Genomic DNA, 25,066 nt, shown 5'->3' on the forward strand with positions numbered 1-25,066 from the left:
ATTATTGTAATGTTATAAGCAAGAAATCAAAAGCACCAACAAAAGCAATGGTAGTGAGGTCAAAGAGGAGGGAAGAAGTATTAAAGATGTTAAGAGATCAAATGGACATGGCTTAGTGACCGACTCGATATTGGGAGTGAGGGCGGGTTTCTGGACAATGCAGCCAGATGGGATGATGCCGTTAACTGTGATGGGGAAAGCGAGGAGGGACAGATCAGGGAGGTGAGGTGGAAAGGCGCGACCGTGTGATGGGAGGTAAGGTCCAGGGTGTGGATGCCACTTGGACATATTCATTGTGTTTTGCAGCCATGGCTGACGGCCTTCAAGTCACAGTGCCTGACAAGAAGAAGGTGGCCATGCTCTTCCAGCCCACCGTGCTTCGCTGCCACTTCTCCACGTCTTCCCATCAGCCTGCCGTCGTGCAGTGGAAGTTCAAGTCCTACTGCCAGGATCGCATGGGGGAATCCCTGGGCATGTCCTCTCCCCGGGCCCAGTCTCTCAGCAAAAGAAACCTGGAGTGGGACCCCTACTTGGATTGTTTAGACAGCAGGAGGACTGTTCGAGTGGTGGCTTCCAAACAGGGCTCGACCGTCACCCTGGGAGACTTCTACAGGGGCAGAGAGATCACGATTGTGCATGGTAATGATGCCTCCTCTTGGACTCCAGGAATGGAGGGGAGATTAGTTCCACCCTCCCCCACACAAGGGGATGCCAGTGTCTCAGCCTTGCAACCCCTCAAGATTTTGATTTTATGGGAGATGGGAGCAATCAAGAAGCTTAGCAAATCACTTAATGGGACAGGGAGTGTAGAAAGTGTAAAGGGTGTAATATCTAGGACAGACACAGAGATGAGCTTTGGAAATAGTCTTTCCCGGTCCCGACCTCTAGTCTGAGGAGCTTGTTATCAGAACTGAATTGAAACAGATTCTAGTGAAAGAATATTCTCAAAACCTTACATCTCGACATTAGCGTTTACGGCCCATTCCCAAACTCAGAAAACCCACTTCCCTAGGAAGTTGCTCTGCTGGGAGGAGGGATGAATGCATCAAGTTACAGAGCCGGGTAGATGCCATGGCCCAAACCCCAGGTGGTTCTGCATCAATTCTACCCTTCCTTCTGCTCCCTAAAGCTTTGGACAAGAAAAGGGCCTAAGAGTCTGACGTGACCTGTGAATTTTGAAGAACTCCTGTGACGCCAGCGCATTTCTGGGAGTCCAGGGTAACTCTGGAATGTATCTGGCTTTCAGGGGCCTCTGCAGATCTGGTTGGCTGCAAGCAGTCATCTATTCCCAAAACTGAACTGGCCCTAGACCAGTTTCTGGGGACACACTAAGTGTCTCACCTTAGGGATGCTGTTGTTTGCTATTTTTAGGTTTTTGTTTGTTTGTTTGAAATAAAGCGAACAGCTCGTCAGCTGCCATCTAAGTGGAGAAGTAGACCTGTAAACAATCCAGAAGGGCCCTTCTCTCACCCTCTAGTGTTCAGTGTTTTCCTTTCAGGGGGCAGTTTTAGGACTGGGCACTTCTTTTTGTGATCACAGATGCTGATCTTCAAATTGGAAAACTCATGTGGGGAGACAGCGGACTCTATTACTGTATTATCACTACCCCTGATGACCTGGAGGGCAAAAACGAGGACTCGGCAGAATTGCTGGTGTTGGGTAAGTGAAAAGCATCAGCAGCACCTGTGTCTTCGACCGCCTCACTTCTGCCTCCATATCCCAGCAGGTGCACACGCAGGCTTTATCGTTTGTGCGCAAACTGGTTTCAGTACATGTTCTCTGTGAGCAGTAGGCGTTACTGTATCTTGTTTCTTGGAGGCTGTGCCCCCCTCCCTTTTTTTAGCATTGTCCTGAGTGTTTCTTCTGCTTTCTTAGAGTTGTTTTTCCCTCCTTTCCACTTGTGTACCTTTAACCCTGATTTCTCTTTGCTCTTAAGCTTTACTTACCTTTTTATACGCTAAGTGTTGAAGAAAATGCCAGAGGCTTTTGAAGCAGAATAGAGACAATTGAGAGATAAGAATTTGTTGGTGGGTCAGGATCTCCTGAGACATGGGGAATCGTTTCCCATTCAGCTACAGACACTTAGGACAATCATGAGGAGGGGTGGCTGTAAACTAGAGAGTTTAACAATAAAATGTTCCAGGTGAAAAGAACCATCTGAGAGTCTGCTAGTGTTTATTGGAAGGCAAATGTCTTGAAACCTAAAAGTGTCTGAGTCATTCTCAAAGCGAATATATCTAATCCTCATTAATATTAATTTGTTCATAAATGAAAACTCACTATTCTTGGCGACTTTTCTAGTGGATTGGAGGAGTGTTGGTGGGAGATGACCTCCTTGTGATGAAACTGAAAATTGAGCACATATTTCAATGTTCTATAAGTGTTGGTTGAACAAGAAAATTAGAGTCAAATATACAGAAATTGAGAAAAGAAAATGCATTAATTGTAGGAGAAAAATTCAAGCAGTTTTTAAAAGAAATGACATTTTTTGTAGTTTCAGAGAACCCAGGTGATAATGATTTTTAGGAATGTTTAAGGGTGCTTTCTTTTAAAGGCAAGTGAGGTTGAAGGTTAATTTTTACCCTGTGTGGGAAGCTCAGGGCCTAGGGAGAAAGTCGAGTTTGCTATTTAGGGTTTTTAGTTTTACTCTATTATGACCGCTTGCCTTTGGCAAATCAACTGTTTTGCGGCCTTACTTTTACAGTTTATCAAATGGATAATTTATTAATAATTCACCCTCTAATTAATGATAACCCCTATTAAAGGGTTGACTTAATTCAAATACATATTCCTTGGGTCTAATATATAAAGCGTAGCTCCTGCGGTTTGTAAAAGAATGGAATCCAGATACACAAAAGGAAGTAAAGTAAAAAGGCTTAGATTCACACTGTAAAAGAATGCGGGGACATCAAATTTGGGAACTGCTGTGACTCTGTAAATCAGAGGGGAATAGAAAGATAAATTTCTGCCCAATCACACAACTCTAATGGCCAAGTTTGAAGGAACAAGTGGCTCATTGAACCTGCAATTAGCTAATTGTGGACACAGTTATTTGGCTAGTGCAGCCATTTGCAGAGAAGTAATTGCCTGTGCAGGAAAATGAGGCCAGGTAAAAACCACTTTAAATAATTTGTTCCCAGTTCTGCAAACGTGGGGAAACAAATAGCGTGAGAAAGCCTTGTCATCTGAGGATGTGCGGCAAGTATAGGAAGGGCATTTCCCTGGATCGAAACACACGGTCGCTAGGGGGACGATGCGGTCTGTCCGGAGGACAGAAAGAGGCGGGTGAGAGAAAGGCTCAGCTGAAAATGGTCACCAATGATGAGAGAAAAGATGAAGAACAGAAACCCGTGTCCCTCCAAAAAGAACAGTAAAAGAAAACTGGGGAGGCTGCAGGTGAACTCATCACAGTAGAGGGAGCTTATCTGTGAGATGAGCAGATGCATGCTGGGGTTCTCGCAGGGGAGAAACATACCCTTCTGCTGTGCTCCACATTAATTAGAAATGCTCAGAGTGTGATATATTTGCCATGTAAACTTTTTTTTTAACGTTTATTTATTTTTGAGACAGAGAGAGACAGAGCATGTGTGGGGGAGGGGCAGAGAGAGAGAGGGAGACACAGAATCCGAAGCAGGCTCCGGGCTCCGAGCTGGCAGCACAGAGCCTGACGCGGGGCTCGAACTCACGGACCGCGAGATCGTGACCTGAACCGAAGCTGGACGCTCAACCGGCTGAGCCCCCCGGGCGCCCCTAATTTGCCGTGTATAAACTTTTTAGGGCAATACTAGTTGTGATGTTTATTGAAAGAAGTTATTTGGAAATCTGTGAGAACTGTCTGGCCACAGAAACTACTGTATTTACTTTCCAGATGCAAAATTCGGAGTCGTCTTTATCTTGACACCCTATAGAGAATGAGTCAAAATATTGTCGCCGTTTCTAAAATTCTAATTATTTGGTTGTTACATCCTGCGGGCCTGATTGTTAGGTATTCCTTTTATGTGAGCCCAGGAGAGCAACCTGATGTCTGAGGTCAATCTCAAGGAGTCATGAAATCCTCAGGGGTAATATAACTGGGTCCCCAGGTTGCTAATTACAACCTCCATGAGCCACTGGTTCAGTCATTGAATTTTAATGAGGAATGGTTGGTTGGGAGGAGCTGAGAGGGTTTGATTTAATGAAGGCGGACTTGGGAAAGGGATTATGGGAAGCATGTCCACGTATCAGAAGTGAAATTGTACAGAAGAGGGACTGGAAGCTTTGCATGGCTGGGTAGAACTGGAACCAGGAGTAGAGGTTACCAGCGGCGGGAATCCGTCTCAGTATGAAGAAATAACTCGTAGCCATTGGAGACATTACAGATGGAAAAAGTATTCTGAGGAACAGTGATTTCTTTGTCCCAAGAGGGTGAAAAATTTCTTACGAGTTGTTATAAATGAGACATTTATGTATAGGAAATGGTGTGTAGGTAACTTTTGAGTTTCATTTCAATTTTAAAATTTTGGACTGAAAAGTAGATAGACATGAGGGATGTGACTACCTTGACAAATGAGCAGATGGCCTCCCAGGACTTCAGTCCTCGTGACAGAGATAGAAGGGGTACAGGTTGGTTACAAGACTGTACAGGGTGATGCTCGTTCACAAGGAAGCCACAGAGAATAGACTGTGGTCTTTTGCAGTAGGTCAGGGTCAAAAGGACCAATCCCTTGAGAATGAGGAGAGACTATTGATGGTGCCTGGAAAGAGTTGAAAGTAGCTTTCCTTGGAGATGGTCACAAAGTGGGGAGCAGAAAGCTGGTTGGAATTTCAGATGACCAATCAGTAAGGAGAGATGAGTTAAAGGGGTCAATTAGAGGCAAAGTTGAGTTTATTTTTCTCACCATACTCACAAAGGTGAAGGTGGGAAAGTTGACCGAGCACAGTTGTGAAGCGGCTTCTGTGTCAGACTAAGGCGTTTGGACTTCATCCTGAAGACTTTGGGGATCCGGTAAAGAAATACTAAGAAGAATGAAGTGAGACTTTAGGGTCAAAACTATAATTAGCAGCAGTGTAGACAATGCAAAAGGAATGCTAGAACAGAAGGATGGGCCCTGGGGGTGCTGCAGCAGTGGGGATGAAAAGCATAGGAGATTCTGAACCAGAGCGGTGAATTGAGAACAACACAGAAGCATTTCTGAGGTGGAAGGTGACGGATCTTGGTGACTAATGTATAAAAGGAGAGAGGAGAGAGGGAGGAGTCAAAAGGATACCATGATTTCTAGCTAGCTGGGTAGGCAGGTGTTCCATCAACTAAGAGAGGACACAGGTTGGAAACCAGGTTGGGGAGGCAGGAGAGTGACTTTGGTTCGCGACAAGTTGAACAAGAGGCCTATGGGAACCAAGGTACGGATGTCTTGCTGACTAGAAACATAGGTCTGGAACTCAGTGGAGAAGCCAGGATCCGAGAAGACAGATTTGAGAATCCTGAGTGATAATCAGAACCATGAAAGAGTAGATGAGTCACCCGGGAAGATTTTATAAAGTGGAAAGGGCCAAGGACAGAACCTGCCAGTCTTGTATTCTAGTTTTACCTCGTGTGAGTAGTAACCCTGGTACTGCATGCGTACTCGTCTTGATTTCTCCCACAACACTGGAAGCTTCTCAGTAGCACTGGACCACGTGGTCTTCAGATATAGGACCAACTCTCATTTGTCTTCATATCTGTAATGCCCCGCAGAGTGTCAGGTATAAAGAGGCTGGTGTGAATGTTTTTTTGTTTTTAGTGACAAACGGTCAGAATCTGTACCTAATACTTTATGCTTCTTAAACGTTAGTCAGTGCTGAGTATATATTTGTTGCTTTATAAAGGGTCAGTGCAATCAATGCATACAGTCCCAAGTGAGATAACATGGTTTAATCTCACTGGTCATCATTCTTCATCTGGCTGTTGAAATCGTTACTGGTGATAGATCCATCAGGGATGTGGTTGAAAGCGACGGAGGTGAGCAACTTCCGCGGGAAAAGAATTTGTTGGAAGGGTATCATAACTGAAAGGAAGCCTGGAACGTCTCTGAAAAGGATAGTATGTGAGGGTGACGCTTGTTAGTTTCTGTAAAAACACCCCCCGTCACACCTCCCTTCTTACTACAGAAGTCTATTACTTCCTCTTGTCCTAGTCAAATGTGGGTTAGGAGACTCACCTGGGTAGCTCCCTTCCAGGTGGTAGAATGGGACTCTAAGCTTCTCCCTTGTTTGGCTCAGCTGTACCGGAAACATTGACTCTCAGCTGCTTAGGAAGAGAGAGTGAGAAAGGTCATGTGAGACTTTTCAGCTGCCAGGTCTGGCGGTGACATGGGTCACTTATGCTGTTACTTTGTATTTCCCCAGGAAAAATGTAAAAGTCTTTTTTAGTGAACACAGCACAGTCCTTGTGGTGCCAGAGATGCTCTAGGGTCTACGTAGCAAGAATTAATAGAAAATGTCTTTAGGGCTTCATAGCCAGAAAAAAAAAAAAAATCAATTCAATTGTTTTTTTCTGGTTTTGCATTTTCCAGCTCAAGAATCAGTTTCAGGAGAGAGTCTAGTCAGCCCAGTTTGGACAGGTGTCCAGTGCTTAGCTTTGGGAGACCAGGGGCTCTTGGCGGCTCGTCCATCCAGATATGGAGAAGAATTAATTCCCCAAAGTAAATTGAGGCACTGTTACAAAAGAAGAATGGATGTGAGATGCCAAAAAAAAAAAAAAAAATGTCCACCAAAGTAATACCATTACTCTGATACTAATATTAACATACATTTCCTAATGATACTAATATTAACATACACTGATAATAATTTGTAGTTCACAAATTTTTTCTATAATGACCATGTAATAAGGTAGGATAGCAGGTATTATTTTCCTCATTTTCCAAGTGAAGAAATTAATGTTCAGGTTTTATAACAATCATCCCAGTAAAAAAAAAAAAAAAACCAAACAGTGTTGATGATCAAACCTAAATGTTTAAAAATTTTTTTAAATGCTTATTTATTTATTTTTGAGAGAGAGAGAGAGAGAGAGAGAGAGAGAGAAAGAGAACACACAAGAAGGGTAGGGGCAGAGAGAGAGAATACCAAGCAGGCTCCGTGCTGTCAGCACAGAGCCCGATGCAGGGCTTGAATTCATGAACATGACCTGAGCAGAAATCAAGAGTTGGCCACTTAACTGACTGAGCCACTGAGGCACTGCCCCCCCCCTTTTAAAAAAATGTTTTTTTAATGTTCAAACCTAAATGTTTTGATTCCTAGCCTCATTTCTTTCCACAGTACCACATGACCTGTGTATATTAAGAAGCTATAGAATGCTCCCCTGCATAAACCATGTTTTAAAAATTGTGATTGCCGCTTTGAGGTCATGGGCAATCATTTTTACTTGTCCCAGATTAGCTTTCGTATTTCACTTTATTTCTAAGGGCAACTGCCTATAACCGTTGACCTAGGCACTCACTTCAAAGGCATAGTTGCCATTGCCTGGATTGCATACCTCTCCCTGAGTGTGACCCCACCCTCCTTTCCCCATACATCTGAACCCTCTACCAATCGCTCTGGATGCTTCTTTCAGAGGTTTCAGAAATATCTGAAGACAAGTGATTCAGAGAAATGGGAGGACAACGCTGATTCAACATTAAACACAAAAACTATACTGAACGTTCTTTAATCTCTTTTTGATGATTCAGAAAGTAAAGTCATACTGAAGTTGGAAACGCACTTGGTGTTTTGGGTGCTTTATGACTGTGCCAGCTACCTTAGAAACATTTAGATGTTTGGGATCATAGGGCCATACCAGCAGACAGAAGAAGGGAATGTCCAGGAACCTGCCACCCTGAGATTAGACATTGGTCTAAGATCTGTGGCAAGGACGGGATGTTTATAACCTGGAACCATGCCACTATTTGGATAGAAGTAAAGTTCCCTCGGGCTGCTCCAGCTGGCAGGAAAGGACTTCACCATTCAGGAAGGCTCAAGCAGAGAAGTTATTATTTTAAAATCTAAAAGCAGCTTGCCTTGCTCTTACTTCTCTCTACGCACAACATGAGGGCCTGACCCCTTCTTTCTGATGTCCCATGTGGTAGCTTGTTTTTGAAGTGCCTTCAAATAGAAAAATGAGGGAAAGGGCCCCTGTGGAAGCATGGGTGGATGAACACTCCTGCTTCTGGACCGAGAATAGAGTAAGAGAACATTACCTAAGGGGTGTTTAGATTAAAGCTAAGGAAGACTTTCCTAATGGTAACTTTTGGAAATTATGGCTGGCGGAGGAAATGACAGAAACTCCCTCTCTGATGAGCTTTCAACATTGAACAGGTTCTCTTGTCTAGAATATTAGGATAAATAAGATTGCTTTCAGAGTCCTTTCTAGGATTTTGATTTATTTAAAAGATCCACAGATTGCTGGGGTGCCTGGGTGGCTCAGTCGGTTGAGTGTCCGACTTCAGCTCAGGTGATGGTCTCATGGCTTGTGAGTTCGAGCCCCGCATCAGACTCTTGTGTTGACAGCTCAGAGCCTGGAGTCTGCTTCAGAATCTGTGTCTCCCTCTCCCTCTCCCCCTCCCCACTCAGGCTCTGTCTCTCTCTTCTCAAAAATAAATAAAAACATTAAAAAAAATTAAAAAAAAAATAGAAGATCCACAGATCGCAAAATTAATTCTCTATACAGGGTGATGCCTAAAATACCGCAGTCTTGTTTTGCTTTAATATTGTTTCCATTTTAGAAAAAATGATATATGTGTATTGGAAGCATTTCAATCAGAAGAGAAATGTAGAAAAGAAAAAAATGTTTCCTAAAATCTCACTATCCACAGCTAATGAATGTATTCTTCAGAACTCTTCTGATTGCAAGGGATAGACACTTAACCTGGCTTAGGGGACTTTTTTGGCTTAGGTAATTGGTAAGTCCAAGTCCAAGTATGTCTATGTTCGGATTACATTGTAATTCAGTTATTTATTTAAAAACTTTTTTTAAGTTTATTTATTTTGAGAGAGAGTGAAAGAGCACGCACAAGCACGGGAGGGGCAGAGAGAAGGAGAGAATCCCAAGTAGGCCCCATCCCAAGCGCTATCAGAGCAGGGCCTGATGAGGGGCTTGAACCCACGAACTCTGAGATCGTGACCTGAGCCAAGATCAGGAGTCGGACACTTAACTGACTGCATCACTCAGACTCCCCTTATTTATTTATTTTTTAATTTTTAAATTTTATTTTAGAGAGAGCGCCTGCTTCTGGACCGGGGAGAGGGGAGAGGGGCAGAGAGAGAAGGAGAGAGAGAATCTTAGGCAAGCTCCACATTCAGCACGGAGCCCAATGTGGGGCTTGACCCCACGACCCTGGTGTCAGCCTGGGCTGAAGTCAAGAGTTGGTCACTCAACTGACTGGGCCCCCCAACTGCCCCCAGATTATATTTTAAAGAATCTCTGTCTCCTCTGGGTTAGCTTAATTCTCAGGCAGGCTCTCCGTTTGGGGCAAAGGTGGCCCCAAGCAGGTCCAGAGTTAAATGGTCTTTAATGCCTTCCATCTCAGGAGGACAAAGTGCCATTCTTCGCAGTGGCGGGCAGAAGTCCTGTTGCTGGGGGTGGCTGTGCTCTGGCAGAGGAGCATACAAACGGGCCACCAGCCCCCATTGAACTGTATGCGTTGAAGGGAAAAGGGAAAAGGAGTAGCTTCCTAAAGGGAAATTGGGCAGTTGTTTCCAAATGAAGAAGGCAGGCAAAAACAAACACTGTTAATATTTTGTGGAATTCATCCATTTCGGCTTCTTCACAGGCCAAATGCATTGCTATTCCAGGGCGCCAGAAATAGGTTTGCTCCCAGCAGGTCCTTGTGAGGAGGTGCTAAGTTGGGATTGATTCTTCCCTGTGACGGTAATGCCACAGAGTTACCTTTGTTTTTCTGTCATGCTTCTATTTTTCCTTCCATCTCCTTCTGTGACTTACTCAGAAGTGCAAGCATATATTACCTAGGCAAGGGGTGAAGGAACAGACATACATGAATTTTTATAAAATCAACTTATTCACAACACCGTGCCTGAAATTGTTACTGTGGTCTAAAATAAACCTTGTAGGCTGTTAGTATTTAAAAAAATTCTTTTTAAATGTTTATTTATTTTTGAGAGAGAGAGAGAGAGAGAGAGAGAGCGAGCGAGCATGAGCAGGGGAGGGGCAGAGAGAGAGAGGGAGACACAGAATCTGAACTGTCAGCACAGAGCCCGGTGTGGGGCTTGACCCCATGAACCGTGAAATCACGACCTGAGCCGAAGTTGAATGCTTAACTGACTGAGCCATCCAGGTGCCCCCAGCCTGTTCGTATTAAGAGACCATTAAGGGGTGCCTGGCTGGCTCAGTCAGTTAAGTGTCCCACTCTTGGTTTTGGCTCAGGTCATGATCTCATGGTTCATGAGTTCAAGCCCCTTGAGTCCCGTGCTGGGCTCTGTGCTGACAGAGCCAGCTTGGGATTCTCTGTCTCGCTCTCTCTCTCCCTCTCCCCCACTCACACTCCTCTCTCTCTCTCTCTCTCCCTCTCACTGCCCCCCTCAAAATAAATAAATAAACATTTAAAAAAAGAAACCATTAAGAACACAATCAGAGGGGCACCTGGGTGGCTCAGTCAGTTATGCGTCTGACTCTCGGTTTCAGCTCAGGTCACGATCTCATGATTTGTGAGTTCGGGCCCCGCATCTGGCTCTGCACCGACAGTGAGGAACGTGCTTGACATTCTCTCTCTCCCCCTCTCTCTCTGCCCCTCTCCCGCTCAGCTCACTCTCTCTGTCTCTCTCAAAAATAAATAAATAAACTTAAAAAAAAAAAAAGAACATAATCAGAAATCAGGGAATTCTTGGGAGGGGACATCTCAGAACTCGCCATTGACCTTAGGGATTTGGACAGGTGTTTCTAAGCCTGAGCAGAAATGCTCTAGCACTCACCCCGGTGTCAATGCCGCCTCAATCTGAATCCCATTGTGTTGCCACCCCTGTGACGTTCTGGCCGTTAAGAAAGGCTCCTTGATGCCAAGGTCCCTCCTCCTCCTTCTCTTCCTCTTTGCCAGCCCCAGCCTGGTGCTGCTAACCAAGGAGATTTGCCGATTAAAAGGGCTTCAGCTCCCAGGGTTCCCATGGCAACAGCCTCCTTGGAGGTCTTTGTTGCTTGCTAAAACTTTGATCTCTCCGAGTGGCTGCTGCTGTTTCTCTCCAAGATTTACAAACAGAAGAAGAGGGAAAAAGAATTGGGGGAGAAGAAAGAAAAAGTTTACTCCTGGCAGAAAGGAGAGAAGGAATTAATTACAGAACCACACTCTAGCCATAAATCTGGGGGTGACTCCTCTGGAACATCTTTGGATTCGGGCTGTGCCCATATTTTCATTTGTAGACTCAGTTATACCTCAGTTATCTTGGCCGCGCATGAAAGACCTCAAGTGAACTTGATTCTACCAGGGGGGCGGAGCCATCTTTTCTATCTTCAGTGGACACCTGTGCCTTCAGATATCCAGAAGAGCCAAGATAACCGTGCCAGGTCCCGTGGAAGGAGAGCCAGAGAACTAATGAGAAGTGAGCTCTTTAGGCTTCATCCCCATTGCCTCTTTTCCCAGTTCTCTGTCCTAGCCCTAGCCTGCTCTGCCCTGAGCATACCTAGATGCCTCTGGTGGAAGAACTAGAAAGTTAGCCAGGCATCAACTAGAATATGATTCTGGTTAACGACCATGAGTAACAACCATTCTACTGTAGGAGCAGTGGAATGGGGGTGGTGGTTGCTCCAAAGAATTGAGATCACGCCTTTTACTCTTTGCGGAAAGCCTCCTATGGCCTTTAGACCTCTCTGGTGCATAATCGCACCCTTGCTGTATGATAGGCACCATGCAGTAGGGTTAGTTTTGCTTCAAGTATGGTTTACATTGAAATTATGATTTACATTTAACTAGTCCTTTCTGCATACTATGTCCCTAGCACAGTAAGGATACAAAGTAAATAAATGATGCCATCTTGTCCCTATAAAAATTACGGTCTTTTGATAAAGATGAATATTGTATTTCTGAAGCAATTAGAGAATATGAGAAAAGGTTAAGACTGTGTTTGATATTAAGTATCTAGGCTGTTGGTTCGCAACAGGGTGCTATTTTGCCCCCCAGGAGACATTTGGCAGCGTCTAGAAACATTTTGGTTGTCACAACGTACGGGGTGCTGTGGCATCTAGTGGGTAGGAGCCAAGGAGGCTGCTAAATGCACAGGACAGCCCTCCTACACACAATTACGTGGCCCCAAATGGCCATAGTGCCAATGTGGCAAAACCCGGATCTTGACCCAAGGTCCGTGTGGATACTTGGCAAGGGCTGTTGTGAAGAGCTTTGGGGTCAGATACCCCTGGATTCAGTGCAGCCATATAACCTTGGGTAAGTCCATGTTAATGAGCCTCAGTTTTGAGCCTCAGTTTCCTCATCTGTAAAAATGGGGAAGGGGTAATAAAAGCTACGTGGAAGGTCTATCGTGAGGATTAAATGGCACATGATAAGTAAGAACTCCCACCTGTTCCCACCCCTCACATTTCATTGCTGGTGCGTCATGCTTGATCTGAGGGAACGCTCTGCAGGGAGTTCTGCGATCCGGGGCTCCTGCTAGAAGAGCTGATTTCCCTTTAGCCCATTCCATAGGCAGAGGCTTTAATGAGCCATCTGTGCATTGGCAATCCTATTACTAATAGATTCTTGGTTCCTCAATGACATTTGGGCAATGCCTTGCCAGTGGTGACCCCAATCAGCCCCGTGGGAATCTTCGCGCTAGTGGATTTCAGGACATTCTGTCCCAGCATGCTATGTTTTGGTTGCTCTATTTTGGTTGTTTTGGAAGCCCCTATGTCTCAGCGGATGGCCCCGAGTTAATTATATGGCGTTTAGTGCCTGAATGCAAGGAGTACAGCACACAGGCCATTCGCTGAAGTCTGGAGGGGTCTGGGGAAACGCCTGACTTGGATTAGGCCCTGGATGGCTCTAAAAGGCTTTAGACAGGGTGACTTCATAATTTACTGTCCAAATCAGGATCCTTGAGAGGGAAAAGGGGAAACTTTTAATAATTTATCTCAAGACAACAGGCATAAACTTACACTGTCCAAACTGGTATCATGGTCGCCCCATAAATGTGACCGCCTTGAAGGTTCTCCTTTCGGTTGAAGAGAACAGAACAGAAGATCCAGGGAAACTGGGAGCAAATGAGGGTCGGCTCCTTCCTTCACCTGCCGGACCCTCGCTGCTAGTTGGCGTTTCATTTGTGGGGTCCTAGGGATGTACACATCGCCATTCATTTACCAGGACCGATCAAAGGGGCCCAGCACAGAGATGGTTAAGGACTGTTCACTGACAATTTTGCCCCAAGATGTCTGAAGGGTAAAGGGCGTCCACTTAGCTCTTCACGACCCTGGGTGGCGAAGAGAACAGACGAGGTCTCAAGGCGCCCTTTGCCTTCCCCCGTCCCCAGCCACCCAGTCCCGCGCTGCGCCTGCTCTCGCCTCCACCCCCTGCTCCCTCGCAGCCTGTATCCCGCCTCACTATTTTTGCTTCACTTGTTGCTCATCACCGTGGGAGGAAACTCGGCCTTCAATTAGCGCGCATTCCTGAAGCCTGCGGTTGCCGTGGTTACCCGGGCGCGAGCTGAAGCAGCTGGGTCAGCCCGCCAGCTTCATTGTCGTCTCTGGGCCCCGGGCGCGGGCGCGGGCGCGGGAGGGAGGGAGGGCGGGGACGGGGCCGCGGGGGAGTGGGCGTCACCGAGAAATCGGCTCGGCCCGGCCAAGAAAGAACTGGGGCCCCTGAAAGCCGGGCAGGAAGACAGCCATTGCATTTTTCTCCAGAGCCAGCTGCTGCCATTCAAGGGTGCAGGTTCGCGTTCACACGCCGGTGGTGTCTGGACTTTGGTCTGGGAACTGCCCCCCGGGGGAAGCCCCTCAACGCTGAGAGGAAAGGGCAGAGACCCCCACCGCTCAAGACCCACAAGGAGTGGGGCCCTCCGTGTCTGCTTCAGACCATCAGGGCTTTGGGGGTTGAGGAAAGTGGCCATTTTGGGCACCTTTGTATTTAAGTTCCCTCTGCCGGCCTGTTGGATGGAGCCCGGTGAGCTCAGAAAATCACACTGGGTACCGAGGAAGCCCGTTCCCTTCGTCCGTTAAATCCCACCCTGCCCCGGGTCGTCTCGGAGTCAAATCCAGCCGCCTTCTGCACTTCATCTCAGGCCAAGTTGTGCATGCTAGATTACTAATAATGCTTGGCATCACTTCCCTCTCTGGGGGCAGGGACCTGGTTCACTGTAGCACTTTGCAAAGGCAGAGTGCTTTGCAGTCGTTTTTATTATTGTTTATTAGTTTGTGGCAGAATGGTGAATGCCTTTTAATTAGCGCATACTGCGTTATGATGTATTCAGTAATCACTCTCTGGTCACGACTTGAAAAGATGCTGAACATTTTCGCCATCTCTAGCATTTCCTACATCCAAAAATTATACTTTAATTATGTAAGTGGAGCAATAATGCCACAAACAGAAGTTTCAGGGTTGCTGCCTGCAAATACTAGGAGACTAGAAAGCTGTTGCTATACATTTCTAAATTAAGGCTAAGCAAAGCTTGAGGGGGAATGAGATATTGGGGAAAAAATACTGGAATGGGGATGAGTAGGTCCAGTTTCTTCTGGTTCGATTATTAGCCGTGTGACTTTGAGTACGGTTCTTAACCTCTCTGAGCCTCAGTTTCCTGAAAACACGGAAAGGGTGATGGATTCGATGACCTCTGAGATTCTTTCTAGCTGTAAAATCTAATTCTAGAATCTATGTGAATAGTAGAAGTCAGTGCCTTAGGCCAAGCTTATAATCACTGCCAAAAACCCGGAAGCATTTATTGACAGTTAATTGCAGACGGTCCAATACTAGTCATTTTGTGGAGAGAATTCACTGTCAGAATTATTCACTGTGGTTTAAAGTGACCTGAAATGTAAAAGATATAAAAAGAAAAAAGTACACGCACGAAATGCTTAAATACAGTTTATAAATATATGTAAAAGAAGGAAAGCTATACCCACATTTCTGATGGATAATCATAAATTATATTTATTGAATGCATGGTTGCTATGGGAATATAGAATAAAAACAGGGATGTGTGTGCACTTGGGAAATTTCCAGTCTATTTGGGATTCCAAATAGCCATAGAAACAACTTTACACTTGAGAGGGCCAGAGAAAGCCATCTGCTCTCCTAAAAGCCTTAGGAGAGAAACATTTTGGATGGTCAGGAGCTGAGAGACCAGGGGGTGGGTCACCCTGGTCTCTGAAAATGGATCTGGGGCATGTTCGGGAAGCTCAGAAATGGGATGAAGCCCAGAGGTGCATTAAACAGAAGGGAGAAGAAGGCAATCACAGGAACTGGGGAAGGAAAGTGTTCTAGATTGTCCCGAGCAGAAAGTTCATTAGTATGGAATATTGGCAAACCGGAGGAGGACTCCGAGGTAGTAAGTTCAAAGGAATGAACGAAGATAACCATGCTGTCAGTCTTGGTGACATCATGAGTAGGAAGGAAGTGTTGTTTTTCCTCCTTTTGGTAGGTTCCAGCGCATGACAACCTTCCGTTGTCAGCAAGTAATTGAATGGCAGATCTGGGATCTGAAAACAAATTTGTCCTAAATCCAGAATTTCGGTACCTTCCATTGCACTTTGAAGGTTTGGACTAATCAGAGCTTAGATTTAAGTTTTAAAGGTAGAGACAAAGACGGCTTTTTTGGCTAAACTTTGTATGCATGTTGGATCTCTCTGTAACGACTGCCTTTCAAACAACATAGCCTGATAGCTGTCAACTTGTCCGGTGGGGTTGTGCTTCAGTCCTCCTAGATAGCAAGATGGCCTTTGGGGACATTCAAGGACTAGAGGACACTAGTGGCATTGAGCTCTGAGTCCAGGGGCGCTAAACATTCTCCAGTGCATAGAATAGCGCTTAATGAATGAATGAATGTTTCCTTCGTGGTCTTATTAAAAGCCTGTTTCCATCTGGGACAAAAAGCACTCTCATGAGCAGTGAACCAGAAGTCCAGCCAGAAGCTCAGCGTACCAGACAATGGGGATTTGCTACTGGAAACGTTGCAAGGTCCTGATGGGTGAGGAGGGCTGCTCAGGGTGTCCAACACAGAACACAGTCTCTGCCCCCGAGGGGTACCCGTCCTGTTAGCGGAGGCGCACGTAAAGGTGTCGCTGTGGTCCAGAGCCACAAGGGCTCTCTTGTAGGTGTGCACAGTGGTCCTTAGGAGCATGGAGGTTCCTCCCAGTGCAGCATTCTTCCAGGGCTCTGTCGCAACAGACTTCAGAGTCTTGTAGACTGTGCGTGGCAAGGGTTTGAACAAAGCAGGAGATTGAGAAGTGTGTTAGCTGGTTATGTTAGTAAAGAAGGTAAGTAAATCCTGCCTTGAGGAGACTGGGTTACCAAGAAAAGAAGCATTTGAACCTTGGGGAAATGTCACTGGGACCTTGTTGTGAAATGTGCAAAGATAAGGCCACGAGTAGACGAGAAGTGGGAAACCAGGCAAAGGCTGTGTCTCTGGGGAACGGCCTCGTACTAGGTGGAACCTGATGTCAAAAATATAAAAAAAGAAAAAAAAAACCTGATGAGAATTGGATTTGGCGGGAGGAAAGCGCTTTGACCTTAGGAAGCTTTGTGAAACAGAAGCAGGTAACTAAAACGGAGTTCTTAAGCTGATGCTGTTAGATAAGCTGCATGGGCCAGTCAGCGAGCCTCCCCAGCACAGGGTTCATGTCTATTCCTCTGTGTCCCCACCTGGCACAGGACACATTTTTTTTGTTGACTGAATGATGAATGAATGAATTGGAGACATTCCAGAGGTGAGCTCGTTCTCAGGAATACGTACAAAGAGAATGGGGATAACTTCACTGTGTCAATGGCAGAACACAGCCGAGATGGGAATTGTACAGGTCAGGTACAGAGGCCGTTTTATTCACAATGCATGTTTCTGCCCTAATCAGTCAACCAAAAGCATGTGAATGTTTTTGGCTACAAACTTAGTGATGGTTTTGTACGGAGCCGACACGTGTGTGTGTGTGTGTGTGTGTGCGCATGTACCAACTGTTAGCATGCCTAATTTGTTTGGTCTATTCATGTGGAAATTTCTTAAAAGTAATGGATGCTGCAAGGTTTGGGGAAAACTGTTTGAGTGCTTGCATCAAAACTGTATTTTCTCCTGATAGTTTGAGCTGTGGTTTGAAAAGCATAAATGTGGCCTTCTGTTTGCAGGGTCTGCTTTCTGTCCTCTCCTCAGACATTAAAGTGACTTCTAATTGCCCCTCTTCAACTGAATCCTGGAAGAATAGCAATGATTCACAAGTGTTGGTAAAGTGCTACTGAAATCTGGAAAGTATTTACTGCAATTGTTTGGACTTTCTAAGATCAGACCTTCAGTGGATGTGGTAGAATAGGAAGAAAAGATAGAACGTTTCTAACTGGCAACAGCATTTCTTAGAAATTGTTAGGCAAGAAGCTGGAAGCAAATGGTTTTCAGAAATATATTATTCCAGCATAAATCTACTTTTAAAAATGCCTTTAGTCCCAATAAAATGTAAGTGTGGTATAAAAGCCAGAGAGCTTTGCACTCTGTCTGCTGTCGACATGATACAGTCGTATTGTCTGCTACCCCAAAGCTCCTACTGTGTCCCGAATTCTGAAGACATTTAATTCCACCAACTATGGCAAGATTCTGTCACCCACGCCATCCTGGGGCTAGCGCTACACAGGTGCATTATGGGAAAGCTTCATCTTCTTCTGAAGCATCAGCTATTGGTTGTTGCCTTAGGGAGAATGAGAAGCTCGATGTGTGTCTTTCGGTTGGAGTGACAAGTTTTGTGACTCTCCTGTCCATATTTCTGTGACCACCGTATCCTTAATTTTTTTCGTTACAAATGTAAAAAAAAAAAAAAATCTAGAAATGAAAATCTCTCCATTATTTCTCCACGATGCCCATTCCGGGTCCCCAGAAATAAGAAAGGCACACAATTTTGTGTGTAGTGCTGTCGCTTACAGATTTTAGCTTGAACATAGGTTCCTGGAGATTATATTCGCTGACATTCTCAGTGTAGAAACAATGTCAGAACACCAGCCTATGGGGAAATCCAGCTTTTGTATTTTACCTGCTCATAAATATTTTGGTTTATATATGCCCATCAGTGGTTGCAAGTGTGTGATCTCTGGGCTCCATACAGCCCCCAAACATACTTTGTATGGCTTGTCCAGTGTTTAAAAAAATACCTATGGATCAATCGCCAACACTGAAAATGCAGATATTTCACACAAAAACCTGGGGTCTGGCTAATCTTGAAAAATAGGAAGACCCGCAACCGTGAAGACACATTCCTGTGGGGCAGCGATTGGCCAGACTTGAGTAGTAGCAGCCTCTATAGACATATAATCTGCTATTTGCTACACCTCGTATTACATTCGGCTGGCTGCATTTACTTGTGTTACCTGCTGTCCCTGTAAACATACAGAGCCGAGTTTGCAACTCTAATCTCTAAGTATCAGATTTGAGAACCAAGAATATTGTAGGCTGGGTGACCATATAATTAATCGTCCAAGATAAGACACTTAGAGAATAAAAAGTAGTGCTATTAGTATTTACACAGGTACAACAGGCACAAACGAGGATATATAGTCTCCCTATTTATAGATCACTTTATTCAGTCACCTCATTTGATTAATGAGAAAACTGAGACCTAGAAAGAGGAAGTAATTTGCCTATAGTCACCAAGTAAACTAATGGCAAAGGTGCCCTAAGTACCCTGATTCCCAGTTCACTGCTTTCTCCAATATAATGTCTTCTATATAATAAGTATAAGCACCATATTTTCCTTGAATATATAGATTTTTTATAGTTAATAATTATCACATGGCTAATTTCCTGTGAGTGTACAAGTTGGTAGTTTATATCATCAATAACATTTCTTTTATAAATGTAGTTAATTATGGGCTATAGCGTATCTAGAGATGTTTAAAACATTGGTAGGCTTGAGAGCTTAAGAGTAGACCCAAGAAAAGCTTCTCATTTTATTAGGTACAATAAGAGATACATTCAGAAGTGCTAATTGTCTGGATTTTAAAACAATCTTTTAATGTTTATTTTTGAGGGACAGAGACAGAGTGTGAGCGGGGGAGGGGCAGAGAGCAAGAGGGAGACAGAGAATCAGAAACAGGCTCCAGGCTCTGAGCTGTCAGCACAGAGCTCGATGCAGGGCTTGAACTCGGGAACAGGGAGATCATGACCTGAGTCGAAGTCAGGTGCTTAACCGGCTGAGCCACCCAGGCACCTCTGGATTTTTTTTTTTTTTTAAGCCACCATTAAGTAAGCATCCCATAACTAGCTTGTGAAAAACATTGTATATTGACTTTTTGATCAACTATCAGCCGGTAATTAATATTAATTATGTCTTCAAGAGATGGCCAACATCCCAAATTCCCCAGTCCTTGACCAGCTGTTTCTTTGTTGAGTTTCCAACAAGGGATTCCAAGGGATATTTGTACACAGAACACTCCAGATGAGACCAGTGCATGCTATGAATCACTTGCTCGGAATTTGGCCCCAAATTCCTGTCTGGTATCCCATCCTAGACCACACGTGAGTCTTAGAGGCACCTCTTAGCCTATCAGGAAGGCTTAGGTCAAAGGCTAGCCTGAGAAGTCTCCTTCAGGGTACACCTTTCTCCAGTGCCCCACTTGGCTCTCGTGTGTTCTTCCAAGAGACCTCGCAAGCAGCAGACCATCCTTAACAGCTCAGCTGCACAAGCTAGAAAGACAGAAAGAAAGAAGCCTTTCTTGCCAAGACCTAAAACAGAGCTAGCCTAAGTCACTTCATTCTAGACTTCCTTCCCCTTGGAATGTGTTGTGGTCCCAATGAATTTCTCAGATGAGGAACCATTACCCAAGCAGGAGACATGGCCAGGGCACCTTTTACCCCGTTGGCCTTGTATAGTTAGGGAGAGCCAAGAAAAAGTCAGTGTCCTGGAGGGACTCCTTTTTCTTTGACTTTTGTCAGACCTTCTTTTCCATAGAGTAGTTTGACGGAGGCGGGGACCAGTGACCGATCATGATAAACCTTTCGACTGAAAATATAAACTGCACGTGGGTAATTTTTTCTCTGATGCACCTCAATAAACTCGTTTTCTAAATGGGCCCACTCCACATGCATGAAACAGACCCCTAAACCTGTGTGTTCAGCAGTGACGTGTGGCTGCTGAGCCCTTGAAGTGCTGCTATGAGTAAAATATAGTATTCAATTAATTTCTTTTTTTACTCTGTGATGTGATGACTAGAAAAGCTAAAAATTACCTGTCGCTCACATTATATTTCTAGTGGATAGAGCCGTTCTAGAGGCATATGTTCTGCGTGTTAAGTCAAGTAAGATTCAGTTGCGTGCTTAAGTGGTACCACGGCGACTTTTTGCCATTAGAAGTGGGAAAGGAGGGCAGTTTGCCAGTTGTTTCATAATGCAAGACTTGTTTATTAGCAGGGGCTTCCGTGGGGTAGACAGCATGAGCAGGGGAGGGGCACAGAGGGAAGGGCAGAGAGAGGGAGGGGCAGAGAATCCCAAGCAACCTCAACACTGTCAGCGCAGAGCCCGATGTGGGGCTCGGACTCACGACCCGTGAGATCGTGACCTGCGCTGAAACCAAGAGTCAGATGCTTAACTGACTGAGCCACCCAGGCGCCCCTAAATCAGGCTAGTATTTAAAAGGACTAACCCCCTCCCCCACATCCTCTACAGTCTTGGTTCCTGCGTAGCTCTTTGCCTCCCAGAACCCCGAGGGGGCGCCTGTTCTGACACCAGCTGGCTCTTAAGCTCGTATGCCGAACCATGCAGAAGGCACTTGGGTTCATACGACGCCAGCTGTGGGTCCCATATGGAAAATCCATACCATATACATATGTATAGAGTATTTCTGAAACCAGAAGGAGTGTAGAAGAGCGTGTAACTCATCTAGCTTTATCTTTTCCTCGCCTTTGAACATTTTAATCATTGAAACATCTTTAGGCTATAAATAGAACATGTAGTGAGACAATTCTGAGTTAAAACCAAATATGTACTTTTGTTTTTATATGGACATAGGACTGTGTATGGATGTATGAAAATGTAGGTTGAACGTTTGGATACAGATGGGTTTGACTTTCCAATAAAATGTGTGGAGAAGAATGTATAAATGAATGGAGATGGTATGTGTCAGTCTGCTCAAGCAGGGTTTTTCATATTTGAAGCAGAGAATTTCCTCCTTCTATAAATAGTTGGAGAGAAAGTTCTGTTTCTGCTTCCATCTGGTTTAGGTGCAGAGTTCACTTAGATGGCTGCCAAAGAGTGATGGAGAAAGTTATTCTCTTGACTAAGCCCCGCCTCGGCGACTTGCCTCTCCTACCCCAAGGAGCGTGGGTCCATGGCCCTGGTGTAGGGACGGCGCCACGTGGAGCCAGCCTCTAAGCTGTATTTTCCTTTGGAGTAACCTCTTTCCTTCTTCTTTTCCTTCCACCTCTTCCAGGCAGGACAGGGCTGCTTGCTGATCTCTTGCCCAGTTTTGCTGTGGAGATTATGCCAGGTATTCACTCATTTAACTCTTTATTTGCTTAATTTGCTGTCACTCCATCTGTCTTGCTTCTGCATTAGTCGCTAATTGTTCCTTTAATTTGTTTGCACATTTGTCTGTATTATTTCTGTGTTCTTTTCCAGGATGAACTGAGCCCAATGGAAGAGCCTTTAGATTGTATTTCTTCTATTAGTAGGTCCTAAAAGGATAATGATTAAAAATAAGCCGCAAGGGGGACCCAGTCCTTCAGTGTCAGCTGTGCAGGCTCTTTGGCAAACTCCATAACCATTCAGCATCTCAGCTGTCCCCAGGCAGCTAGAAGTATCCCTAACAAAGTAATTATTTATCTGCATTTCCTTATTCCCTAAGTTATATGTTGACCCATTCATTAGTGTATGACCATGTTACTCTGAATTGCCTTTTGTAACTTTACCAAAACAGTTTTTCAAACCTTATGAAGTCAGTACACCCCTCCTTCCTTGAAAAGTACATACTTACAGACCTACATTGCTTTGTATACAATTTCAGGGGCTCCTTGGGCCCCATAAGTCCCTGGGATCCATGGACCATATGTCAGGGAAACCCCAGATGCACAGCTCTGTCATTTCATATAGCTTAAGTTGAATGCACCAGCCTAGACAAGCCAGCATCCGTTCAGTGCAACACTATAGTCCGTAATGGAAGGAGGTTCCATGAGAAACGGGAATGAACTACGGGAAAGGACATATCCAAACTCAGAGAATACTAAAGACTATGATTCATTCTTGCTTTGGAGGGCTACTGCCAAAGGGTTGAGAGCTGCATGATAGTTGGGAGCAACAGAGAGATACAGACTATTCCCGGCCATAGGTTTTGACTTTATTCAGCTTTTAAAACATCCAAAGTCTCCACAGTTGAATTTCACTCATTATTCTTCCACGAATTCTCCTGTTTTGCCATTAGCTGGCCAACCCAAATATAAACATGCTTCCTGTTGATGTTGACCCCAGGGACACAAATAGATATCTCTTTGTGATCCCCCTTATCCAGAGTGCTGTCAGCTTGTACTCGTTTGTGCATCGCCCGCAAACATACACATACAATGTTACGAAGCATCGCTTCAAACTAGATGTTATGTTCCCCCAGTCCCAGGAAAGAGTTACTGTATTTTTCATATCTGGTCCTGGTCCCTTGAATATCCCTCCCTTTTGACTCCAAGAATCCTTGTGTGGATAACATTCTTTTGTTTCTCCAGGGTAACCCGCCAGTCCTTTATCTTTGACTGCTTGACCCAAGACTGTTGTAGCCTCCATGCCACAACACTCATCTAATCCTCAGAGCTCATATCTGTCTCCGGAGACAGAATGTTCCTGGGTTATTGCTAAGGTCCAGGACAAAGCCCTGAGCTATCTATGGTCCTCAGCAGGAATGTTTTCTAGACCGTTCTCAGCAGGCGCAGGGCCTTCTCATTTCCTCACTGAAGAGATGGTGACCTGGTTAATTTGAATGGGGATGAGTGGATGGGGTGACGAGGGACGTTTCAGGAAATAGAAGTTGTTGGTTTTTTTCTCTGAGGAAACTGTGTTCTAGACAAAGGTCAAAGAATTTTATCATTATCACAGAACCCTTTATATAACAAAAATGTCATATTCTCAAGCTCCAACTGAATGTCCATTTAACTGAAAGAACATTTAATAACCAAAAATTCAAGAAAAACAATATATACTTAAAGTTCATTGTAAAGGGACTTTTTGGTAGGCGGCTTTCGCTCAAAATGAATTACTTTGATTTTTTGACTTTTAAAGGAACTCATGGCTCACTCTAGTCTGTCCAGTCTATAGGCAGCTGGGTCCTATAGCCAAATCCCAAAAGCGTGACACAAAGTCACTCGAAGGTCACAGTCATTTTTATCTAAGCCAAATGGAATTTGTTTCCCTTCTCTTAATCTTTTGGATGAGCAAATGCACTAGAAGCTGTGGTCATCCTCTGGTAGAGGTGGGAAAATAACAGGAGCTAACAAACGTAGCCAGTATAGTCCTCAAAGCCCTGAGCCATTTTTCCCGCAGCTACGCAGGCTATTCAGCATGGTCAACCTGCGCGTGATCCAACCGAGCCATTCTTGGGGGCGTGGCGACATCATATTCTCCTCCTGAGTCTTTGTCTCTAGATTTCCCTAGCCATGGTTTGTTCCACAGGTTTTGTCGCAGAAGGTTTTGATCTCAGCCTTGATGCTGAGTCTGGGAAGGGTGTTACGGGGTGGTCAGCAGGGAAAGTAGATGAACACATAAGGAACCTGGACCCACTTAAATATGTGCCGGTTTAGACCGTGGAGACATAGAGAACTTTCTTGCAGGACTTACATTTTTATAGGAAAGAGTAACTTGACCGCAAAAGGAACATATTCACAGAACCCACCTCTTCGTAGCTCAGCAAGCAAGGTTCCTCCTCTCCCCAGCCGGGGGCTCTTTCTGTTCTTGTCCCATACTTGTTCTGCCGCTACAGTTGATACTTTGAACCTTTTGCCCAGGAGGGGGCCCCGAAGCTCCCCCATCACTTTGTGCTGGTCGTTACGTGTGCCCGGTACGACCTAGGCAACCTTCGCCCCTCTTCCCCATGACCCCCCCCAACCCTGTGAAGTCTGCGCTTTTCCCTCTCAGAGATCCCCCCTGAGTTTGGGGGCTCCGTGCCCTGTTACCGGATACTTCCCCAGATCCCTCCCGCCCACTCCTCCCACAGTAGACAGCCATGAGAGTGCGCCTGTCCCGACAGCGGGCCACCTCAACCGTGGGTTTCTCTGTGCGTCCTTCCAGAGTGGGTGTTTGTTGGCCTGGTGATCCTGGGAATCTTCCTCTTCTTCGTCCTGGTGGGGATCTGCTGGTGCCAGTGCTGCCCTCACAGCTGCTGTTGCTACATCCGCTGCCCGTGTTGTCCAGATTCCTGCTGCTGCCCGCAGGCCTGTGAGTAAAGTGACTAGTGGGGAGATGTAGAACGATCGCGAGAAATGTCACCTCACCATCAGACAGCTGTGTACCCTGAGTTCCTTCTCCGCCTCCTTCCCTTCCACCTTAAAAGTTGGTCGTTCCAGGCTCACACCTCTGCTGGGAGCCCCCGGCATCCTGAGATGCCCATTGCTGTTTGCTTTCTCACCTGCCTGCACCTCTCCATACTTCTCATCCACACCAGTCACCCCTGCGTTTGCGACTCTCATTGGCACTATTGGTGAAAGGAAGGGCAGCTTCCAGATGTCAGGTTGTGGGTAAGGCTTTTGTCCTCTCTTCAGGCCCTCAAGCCAGAGGAAAGGCCATGCCTCTCGGATGCAGAGAACTCCTCTTTTAACAAGCAGAGTATGCAGACTGCAGCCTTTGAGTACCATCCGGCCGCGGATGAGTTTTATTTATTCCCGTGACAAAATGGTCCACAAAGGGACCAGTCCTTACTTGGGGATTCACAATTTTACCTGAATGGCCGAGCCCGTGTAGCCACTAAGTTGGGCACCCCGGCCATAAG

General features: G+C 45.3%; 1 protein-coding gene and 1 long non-coding RNA gene across 12 annotated transcripts in view; one reads left to right on the forward strand and one right to left on the reverse strand.

Moving 5' to 3' along the window:
• ILDR2 (immunoglobulin like domain containing receptor 2) overlaps positions 1 to 25,066 on the forward strand; it is a 64,714-nt gene that overhangs the window by 20,904 nt on the left and 18,744 nt on the right. For 8 of the 10 annotated variants that reach the window (XM_053208817.1, XM_027046456.2, XM_053208814.1 and 5 more), the window contains exons 2-5: positions 307 to 639; positions 1,540 to 1,659; positions 21,536 to 21,592; positions 24,370 to 24,516. In XM_053208817.1, the coding sequence (XP_053064792.1) occupies positions 307 to 639; positions 1,540 to 1,659; positions 21,536 to 21,592; positions 24,370 to 24,516 (657 nt within the window). The remainder of the gene's footprint in view (positions 1 to 306; positions 640 to 1,539; positions 1,660 to 21,535; positions 21,593 to 24,369; positions 24,517 to 25,066) is intronic. The other 2 variants (XM_053208813.1, XM_053208815.1) reach the window with 2 other exon arrangements.
• On the reverse strand, positions 4,441 to 13,684 carry LOC113595686 (uncharacterized). Of its 2 annotated transcripts, none has more exons than XR_008292923.1 (5): positions 13,530 to 13,684; positions 13,088 to 13,398; positions 10,921 to 11,055; positions 6,177 to 6,262; positions 4,441 to 6,046 (listed from the first exon to the last, which is right to left on the reverse strand). It is a non-coding gene; the product is annotated as an uncharacterized LOC113595686 (long non-coding RNA). The 2 variants fall into 2 exon arrangements; XR_003416258.2 differs by having other exon boundaries at positions 10,921 to 11,058.

This window comes from Acinonyx jubatus, chromosome E4 (assembly GCF_027475565.1).
Source record: "Acinonyx jubatus isolate Ajub_Pintada_27869175 chromosome E4, VMU_Ajub_asm_v1.0, whole genome shotgun sequence".
Classification (NCBI taxonomy): Eukaryota; Metazoa; Chordata; class Mammalia; order Carnivora; family Felidae; genus Acinonyx; species Acinonyx jubatus.